Raw genomic sequence first — 8,915 nt, 5'->3', positions numbered from 1 at the left:
CCCTGGCATTCTCTGGCCCACCTTGGGGCATAAGGAAGGGGACCCTGTACCCAGGGGTCAGATGCCTCCAGGCAGTGTTTGAGTGGGGCTCTTGGAGAGGTGGCTCTCGCAGAGCTTACCTAAGACGATCAAATTGAACTCCTTGCCCTAACTAGGGATTGTCACCAGATGAGAAACTGAGATCCCGAGAGGCTCGACGATTTCTGCGAAGCTCTGAAGCCCGGTCGTTTCCCAGGCCACCGGGTCGTCCCCGGCCGGAGCCAGTTGCCCAGAGATGCGCGTCCTTACGGACGAGAGGAGGGCGGGGGCCGCGGTTGCTTTAAAGCGCCCCAGCCCGGGCGGCGCGGGGCGGGGCGCTCTCGGAGCCGTGGGGTGCAGGGCGCAGCGGCCGGAGCGGGGTCCCCGGAAGCGCCAGCGGGGCCGGCCCGGCGGGGGCTCCTCCACCTGGGCGGGGAAGGAGCGGTTGCAGGACCCCGCCCGGCCGAGGCGCGGGGGCCGTAGGAGGTGCCGACTGGCCGCGTCGCCGCAGAGATGTCGCGGCATGTGCGGTGACGGTGCCCGCGCCCCGAGGGTCCCAGCCTAGCGCCCCGCGTCCCCGGGCGAGCATGGAGCGCCCGGAGCCCGAGCTGATCCGGCAGAGCTGGCGGGAGGTGAGCCGCAGCCCGCTGGAGCATGGCACCGTCCTGTTCGCCAGGTGAGGGCGGCCCGAGCGCCCCCGGGGTGCGGTAGTGGGGTGCCTCGCCAGGAATGGGTTCGAGGAGGCTGAGCTGGCGCTAGAGGAGGGAAACCGGCCCGCTGCCGGGGCGCTGGGGCGCCTCCAGATGTGCGCCAGAGGAGCGGCGCAGGGCGACGGGTGGCGCAGCCCCTGCTGCTCTTCCCGCGACGGTGGCCCGTCTTGCGAGCCAGCACGCCCCGCTCTCTATGGGGCTCTCTGGGTGCCGGCCAGGGTCCGCTCCAGCGGACCTCCTTACACTTGGGCCAGCGGCCTCTGGTCCCCACGCTGCGCCCCCTCCCTGGCTGTGTGCCTCCTGAGTGGTCTTTTCTTGGGTGGTGACTGCAGGGGTGCCCACCGCTGCCCATACAGGTAGACTGGGTTGTCCCGAGAGCTTGTGTGGGGAGGGCGTACTGGGCGCCTGGCCTGCGGAGCACAGGGTCTGGGCCCCAGAAGTGTGAGCTTCCAGCAACCAACAGAAGAATAAACCTTTCTGAGGAAAGGACTGGGCTAGGACCAGAGGACTGCCAGGGAAGGGATGACAGATGCCCAATTCTCACCACTGGAGAGAGGGTTAAGAGGGTGTGCAGACCCCAAAGGGGAAGGGGAGGCCAGTCTTCAACCTCAGCTTGAGGGTGTCTAGGTAACCCCTCTGCCATCACCAAAGAGGCAATGCTACCTCACCATGGTTTTTCAGGAGCCTTGGCTCCCTAAGCCAGCCCAGAAATTCTGAAGAGGCTTTCACAAAACCTACCCCAAACAAAAAGGGAATAAATTTGCAGAGTTACACAAAACCCCAGTGGCTTTCCCAGATGTGGCTGAGAGCTTCTGCTTGTGCCGCCCAGCTTTCCCCAAACCCACTGTTTTCTCAGGCACCCTCTGTGGCTCTGCTACTCCTAAGCTGTGTGACCTTAGGCAAGTTACTTAACCTCTCTGGGCTTCTGTTTCCTCTTCTGTATAACTGGGATAACAGTTATACCCACGGCTTAGGATTGTGAGGAATACATGAGTTAACCACGTGTAAAGTACTCAATTCTCAGTAAGTGTAAGGGATTCTGAATACTATAATTATCATTGCTGGCCCAAGCCCCCTTGGGCATGATGACATTGGGAGGTTCTGACCCAAGAATGGGAGAGAGGGAGAGGGATAGAGGCAGAGAGGGGGGTGGGTGGGGAGAGAGAGGTTTTCTTTTCTCCACCATGGACTCCAGGCTTCCTGTTTGAGAACCCCTTCCTGTCCCAGTCCCCAACCCTCAGTGGTTTATGGAGGGGCTACCCTATGCCAGGTCGTATGAGAGGCCTGGGGACACATTGTTTTTTCCAGGATGCCACTTCCAGGTTGCGGAAGAGGTGAGAGAGGGACACCGGCAAAGCTGGCCAAGGGGTGCGTGCTAGGTTGGAGGGTGTGCTTAGTTCACAGCCAAGGCTCTGCCCACCCTCTCCTGCTGCTGGGCAGCCAGGGCCCATGGAGCCTGCAGGGGCAACACCCCAGGGCTGACACCGGGCCTCCACCCACAGGCTGTTTGACCTGGAGCCGGACCTGCTGCCCCTCTTCCAGTACAACTGCCGCCAGTTCTCCAGCTCGGAGGACTGCCTCTCTTCCCCTGAGTTCCTGGACCACATCAGGAAGGTGAGGGGAAGGTGGAGCACCTTCCTGGGAGAGAACGAGGAACTCGGGAGACTTACTTCCGTTTCCTGCCCCAGCCCTGGTCTTAGGCCCCTCCTTCTGCTGCCTCCTCTCAGAGGCATCTGCCCCTTTCCCTTTGCGCTGAGCTGGGCCGAGTCTGGGGCACCCGAGTCAGCCTTCTCCCCCACCCTGCTCTCAGCCAGCTGCTCCCAGCTCTGCCATTTGCCCTTGGCCTTGTCCCCTGGCTCCTGTAGGTGGTGTTGGCGCTGATCCATCAGGGGCCATCTGCCTGTGAAAACCAAGCTGGGGTTTTCTTAGAGGCTGGCGACTCTCACAGGGCCTCAGTGTCCCCTCGTCCCAGGAGGACAACACTGTCCAGCAGGTGTGTTTAGGGCTTTGAGCCCCTCAGAAGAGAGCAGCTTCCTCCATGGTGTAACATGAGTAGTTTGGCCACCATATGTTGAGCGCCTACTGTATGCAGACGCAGGCTGCCTTTCGTCTCTGATACTGGAAAACTGAGGGTCCTCTCTTCCTTCTGGTTGGGACCCCCAGGTTCTGGATTATGGCTGTGAGTGGGGATGGGGAGTTGCTCTGGTCTCTGTTTCACCGCCACCTTGGCCTTGGCAGGTGATGCTCGTGATCGATGCTGCGGTGACCAACGTGGAGGACCTGTCCTCGCTGGAGGAGTACCTTGCCAGCCTGGGCAGGAAGCACCGGGCGGTGGGTGTGAAGCTCAGCTCCTTCTCGGTGGGTAAAGGGGCTCTTTCTCTCTCCAAAGCTCCTGGTCTGAGGCCACCACTCTCTCTCAGGCCTCTCCTATCCACCTGTTCATCCTTCCCACTCCTATACCCTCAGATGACCGGGGCTGGGGCATGCATTGTTGTGTACTTGCTGTGTGACCCTGGCACTGCCTTGACCTCTCTGAGCCTCCAATTTTTCTTCTCTGGTATGGTTTCCCTTAGAACCATAGGAAGTGAAGGAGCCTTTGGGATTAGCTGGTATGCTCAGTTTTATATTGCTGTGTATAAAACCATCCCAGAACAACCTGGCTTGAAACAATGGTTTCTGATTTCTCTGGGCTCAGTTGAGCGGTTCTTCTGTTCCACGTGCTGTGGCTGGAGCCACGCGTGCACTGCACTCAGCTGGGAGCTCGGCTGGGGCTGGAATGTCCAAGATGGCCTGTCATCCTTTGGGATCTCTCTCCCTGTGGCCTCTTATTGCTCAATAGTCTAGCTGAGATTCTTTACGGAGTGGCACCTGAGTTCCGAGAGGACGTGTTTCAAGAGGACAAGCCAGCCTCTGCATGCATCACTCTTGCTAATGTCCCATCGGCCAAAGCCAGTCACATGGATGAGCCCAGTGTCAAGGGTGTGAATCCTTGAGGTGTGGCTCACTGGGGACCCTGACCTGACAGCCTATCACAAAGTCACCTTGCCAGACATATGCACCTTGAGGAAGGCACTGAGTTTGTCTTGTCATTTTCTCCATCCCCAGCACTAGCACAGTATCTGGTATTTAGTGCATATTCAGTAAATATTTGTGGAATAAATAAACTGTATTTTATAATTACTAATAAAACATGAGAACCGTTATTATTGTTGAAGACTTACTGTGTGTAGATGCTGTGCTAAGAGCTTTTCATAGATGATCTCATTTAATCATCCCAACAATCTGATGAGTTGGAAGTTTTACATTCCCTGTTTTACTGATGAAGCATCTGAGGCTCAGAGAGGTTACCTAACTTGCTCAAGGTCACACAGCTCGTAAGTAGTAGAGTCAGAAAGTGAACTCAGGTTCATCTCAGGTTGCAGAGCCTGGACTCTTAACATCATGACTGCTGTCTTGCAGAGGAGGAAACAGGCCTGGAGGCAATGACTTTGCTTGGTCTGAGCTGGAGGTCCCAGGCAATGCCTCGGCTCCACTCATGGGGTGGTTGTGAGGCTGGGAGTGGAGTGAAATGCTTTGTTCACTTTAAAGCCTCACCTTTAAGGTGTACACAAGGATTGGGGCAGAATCCTGCTCAGGAAGCATGGACCCCCGTGCAGGAGAGAAGAAAAGCCCAGGAGTCCTTACCAGCCCCAAGCCTCAGTTTTCTCACCTGTGGAATGAGGGCACGCCTTCCTGCCTTTGGGAATGACAGGTGCCCCTTGCCTCTGCAGACGGTGGGTGAGTCCCTGCTCTACATGCTGGAGAAGTGCCTGGGCCCTGCCTTCACACCAGCCATGCGGGCTGCCTGGAGCCAGCTCTACGGAGCCGTGGTACAGGCCATGAGTCGTGGCTGGGATGGCGATTAAGAGGCGGCCCTGCCCAGCGGCCTCTGCCTGGTGGCCCCTGACGGTCTGTGTCTATCTGTTGGTCTGTGTCCATTGTAGCCCAGGCTCCCCTAGGCCTCCCTGCATCATGGTCCTTGTCCCCTTGGCCATGCCGGAGAGGTGATGGAGCAGGGCTGCGTCTCAGTCTCCCTCACCCCCAACGGCAGACAGGGTGGCTTTTCCTTAGAAAGGGGCCTTCGGATTTCCTTGAATTTCCAATAGCTTCCTCCCTGCCGGCCTTCTTTCCTCTGTGGCCTCCCCTCTTCTTCCAGGAGGAGGAGCAGCGTTTTGGTAGCAGAGGTGGCATGGACCCAGAGGGTATGGGGCTTTGAGGGAATGGGCTCTTCTGTGACCCTCCCTTCCCAGGCGAGCCTGGGCCAAGCGGGGCAGTGGGGAGGCTGAGCTTCGGGCACCTTCCCAGCTTGCCTGCCCTCAGTGCTTTTCTCTCCCAGGGGTGTTTGCTTTTCACAAGGAAAGAGGTGGGATAGCTTCAGCCTTCATGGTGGAATCACGGGCAGCAGGAGCAGGGGACCAGGAGAGCTGCTGAGGAAGGGAGACCTGGCTCCCTGATGGGGCTTATCTGGGTCTTGGGGGCCCACTCAGATGCCACCCGACAGAGTAGTTTTTCTTTTGTAGTGTCTGGTGGGAGCTCCCCTATTATTGCTCTGTAAGAACCAGCCAGCCGGCCAGGGTGCGGCGAGGCTGCGGAACGGCAAGGAAGGAGGAGGGCTTCATTCCCAAGAGACCTGACTCCCAGTGGCTCTTGCTCACCCCGCACTCCGTCAGACCCTGAGTCTCATTTCCCTCACCACCCTTTCTGCCTCTGCCCATACCGACGGCGGGTCCACAGCTCCCCATATTTAATACCTGCCGTGTGCCTGTACTTACCTGGATGGATAGAAGAGAAAGCTGCAGGAGAGGCCCCCTGCCCTCGCCCCGAGCTGTCTCCACTTTTATCTTCTGCTGCGTGCTGTGGTTGTATAAACTTATGAGAAATAAACCTATTTTGTGTGCCCCTCTGATCCGCTGGGACTGGTCTTTTCTTTGGTGTTGGCTTGTGGCCAGATGAAGATGCAGGGCGGTGGATGTAGGACAGGGTGGGAGGATGGGTTCGGCAGGGCCAAGGCCAGAGTGGGTGGAAAAGTAGGGAAAGGTGTGGGGAAGCCAGTGGCCGAGATGGAGCCAGGGGTCTGTGGTGGAAACTGGCTGGCAGGGCACACAACTGGACTACATTTCCCAGCGTCCCTTGCATTTACGTGGGGCATGTGACTGAGTTCTGGCCAATGGAATGTGTGGACATGTATACCACTTCCAGACCTGGTCCCCACAAACTCCTGCATGCCCCTCTGTGCTCTGTCATCTTTCCAGCAGCCTGATGCAGACCTCACAGTGACCTTGAGGGCCATGCATTGAACGTGGCAGAGTCACAGGTGGAAGGAGCTGGGTCCCTGAATCACTGCTTGGAGGAGAGCACCCACTAATCAGAAGTGCCTTGCAGGGTCCAAGTACTTCTCCAGCATGTAGAGCAGGGGCTCACCGATTTTGAATTTTACAGGAAAGAGACATAAACTTCTACTGTGTTTGTGCCATTGTACATTTGGGGGTTGGTTTGTTACAACATTTACCCACACTAGTCCAGAGTCTGAAGCAGTTCACTGCTCAGGGGTCTGGGAGCCCACCTGCTGGTGGACAAGGTGAGGCCAGGGATTGAATGGACTAGATGCCAGGACAGCAGCACCAAATCTTGCAGTGTTTCTGAGGAAAGCTTCTAGATCCTCTTGGCAGGGGTAGGTGCCAATCCCAGGGTGGTCTTTTAATTTTATTTATTTATTTTTGGCTGCGTTGGATCTTCATTTCTGTGCGAGGGCTTTCTCTAGTTGCGGCAAGTGGGGGCCACTCTTCATCGCGGTGCGCGGGCCTCTCTCTATCGTGGCCTCTCTTGTTGCGGAGCACAAGCTCCAGACGCGCAGGCTCAGTAATTTTGGCTCACGGGCCCAGCTGCTCCGCGGCATGTGGGATCTTCCCAGACCAGGGCTCGAACCCGTGTCCCCTGCATTGGTAGGCAGATTCTCAGCCACTGCGCCACCAGGGAAGCCCCAGGGTGGTCTTTTTAAGGAGACTAAACGTGATAACCTGGGGTGCACATTGGAGTCGAAGAGCAGGTGTGAGTGTGAGTGTGTGTGGGGGGGTGTGGTTATGAGGAGCATGCAGACAACAGCAGAGACATAGCCAGGGGCATGGGGAGCGAGTGACTTTAAGAGCGGGCTTCCTCCGAGCAGGCTTGGGCTTAACCCGCCACGTGCTCCTGGCCTCCTAGGTGTGGGGTCCTGGAGCTGGGCTGTGAATGGCTGGAGGGACTGCACCCGGGCCAGCTACCCACACCCCGAGGTCCGGTTTTCTCAGCCCAGACCAATGCCACTGGCACCAGCAGAGCCTCCCTAGCTCCAGCTGGGGCCTCATTTTTGCTGAGCTCAGGGGGCCAGGCCTGCCAGGCTGTGTGACTGCAGACGTTGGGTCTGGAGCGTGTTAGGAGTGCTTTTCCCGCTGGGGCATCAAAAGTATCTTTTTCTTGTGCCCACACAGGCTCCAGTGAGGAGGCCTCCTCTGCTATGTGACCAAACAGCGGCTCAGGATCTGGTGGCCAAGCCTGGCCTAGGGCTCCTGAATGCTTGACACCCGCCCAGGAGCCTGGGGTGACCTGGCTCTGGAGAGGCCAAACAGCCTCCTCTGATGTGTCTTAAGCCATCCTAAGCATGGGTGCTTTCACCTCTCTTGAAGGCCTCTCTTCCACTTGTGCGTGTCTGCATGTACGTGCGTGTGAGAGCGTGAGTGTGAGTGTGTGTGTGTGTGGGGTGGGGCGGGTAGTTCCTTCCTCCTCCATTCCAGGTCTCAGCCCTGGAATCCTCTCTCTCTTCTCTTCATTCCATCAGCCCACAACTCCCGTTCTACACAAAGAACCTCCCCTCCCTCACCGCCCCCTTCCCTCTCCAGCTACCACCCTATTTCTTTACTTCCTTTGATAGCAAAACTCTTCAGAAGAGTTGTCTTTCCTCGCCGTTCTCACGTCCTCACTCCTGTGAGAGGATGGTAACCATTTCAACCAGGCTTTCATCCACCCACCAGTCTTACCGTTAAGGTCACCAACTGTCTCTATCCTGCCAAACTCAGGGGCCATGTCTTAGCGTTCATCGTCCTCTTCTGCTCAGCAGCACTTGGAAGAGTTGATCACCCCTTCTTCTATCTTATGTTAACATACACAAAAATCAGAGCCTAACAGATCTCCGTGTACCCTTCACCCAGAATCAGCAGTGAAGCAACTCAGGACCTCCCCCTGCCCTTTTCTTTTGCTGGACAGTTTCAAAGCTAATTCCTGACATCATGTTCTTTCACTCGTAAAGTCTTCCATATGAATTTCTAGCTGATTTTTTTTTTTTTTTTTTTTTTACCTTTTAACTCATGCTATCAACATACCTACCAAGATGAACAGTTATCTCCTCAACATCACCTAATAACACCCAGTTCATATTCAAATTTCCCTGGTATCTCAAAGATGTCTTTCTGCAGCTGGTTTGTTCAATTCAAGATGCAATCAAGGGCCACGCACTGTATCTGGTTGTGTCTCCTAAACCTCTCATTCTCTACCAGCCTCTCGCCTCCTCCCCCAGGCTATTGATTTGTGGGTGAAACCTGGTTATTTGTTCAGTGGCATGTCCAGCATTTGACTTGGCTGATGCTTCTTGGTGGCGTCTTTGAGCTCATTCCTCTCTGCCCCGTATTTGTTGTCGAGTGTGATTAGAGCTGGGGTCCCCCTTCCCCTTTGAGTCCCTTTCTTCCCTTGGCTTCCAGGACACCAGGCTTTCCTGGTTTCCCTCCTTCCCCTCTGCCACTCCTTTTCAGTCTCCCTTACAGATTCTCCTTCCCATCTCTCTCCAACCTACGCTTGCGCCTATAGAGATCGCAGCCAGTCCCATGCTTTCAACACCATCCGGACGCTGATGACTCTGGAGTTTACACCTCCAGCCCAACTCTCCCTTACTCCAGACTCCGTATCCAGCCACCTGCCCAACGTCCACACAAGGCACCATCTCAGACGTAACACACCAAAACGAACACTTGGGCTTTTTCCCAGACCTGCTCCTTCCCAGCGTTCTCTGCTTTGGTAAACCAGCTTACCCAGTTGTTTAGGCTGAAGAACTGGGAGTCATCCTTACCTCCTTGCTTTCTCTTAGAACCCCCATCGAATCTATCCAGGGATCCCCAGGCC

General features: G+C 56.3%; 1 protein-coding gene across 1 annotated transcript; it reads left to right on the top strand.

The window, feature by feature from the left end:
• The first annotated feature begins 416 nt into the window (after nucleotides 1-416).
• On the top strand, nucleotides 417-5,619 carry NGB (neuroglobin). Its single transcript, XM_007184525.3, has 4 exons — nucleotides 417-694; nucleotides 2,231-2,342; nucleotides 2,967-3,086; nucleotides 4,499-5,619. Exons 1-4 carry the CDS (start codon nucleotides 606-608, stop codon nucleotides 4,631-4,633), a joined length of 456 nt encoding a protein of 151 aa, XP_007184587.1. The 5' UTR covers nucleotides 417-605; the 3' UTR covers nucleotides 4,634-5,619.
• Nucleotides 5,620-8,915: the final 3,296 nt, after the last annotated feature.

Source organism: Balaenoptera acutorostrata, chromosome 3 (assembly GCF_949987535.1).
Source record: "Balaenoptera acutorostrata chromosome 3, mBalAcu1.1, whole genome shotgun sequence".
Taxonomy (NCBI): Eukaryota; Metazoa; Chordata; class Mammalia; order Artiodactyla; family Balaenopteridae; genus Balaenoptera; species Balaenoptera acutorostrata.
The sequence above is the reverse complement of the archived record's forward strand: the minus strand, read 5'-3'. Positions and strand labels throughout refer to the sequence as shown.

Bases quoted from the DNA above. Each gene is read 5' to 3' on its own strand.
- NGB (XM_007184525.3), top strand. From the start codon at position 606: ATGGAGCGCCCGGAGCCCGAGCTGATCCGGCAGAGCTGGCGGGAGGTG. The intron at 695-2,230 runs GTGAGGGCGGCC...CTCCACCCACAG, and splicing joins GGCACCGTCCTGTTCGCCAG to GCTGTTTGACCTGGAGCCGG. The intron at 2,343-2,966 runs GTGAGGGGAAGG...TGGCCTTGGCAG, and splicing joins TCCTGGACCACATCAGGAAG to GTGATGCTCGTGATCGATGC.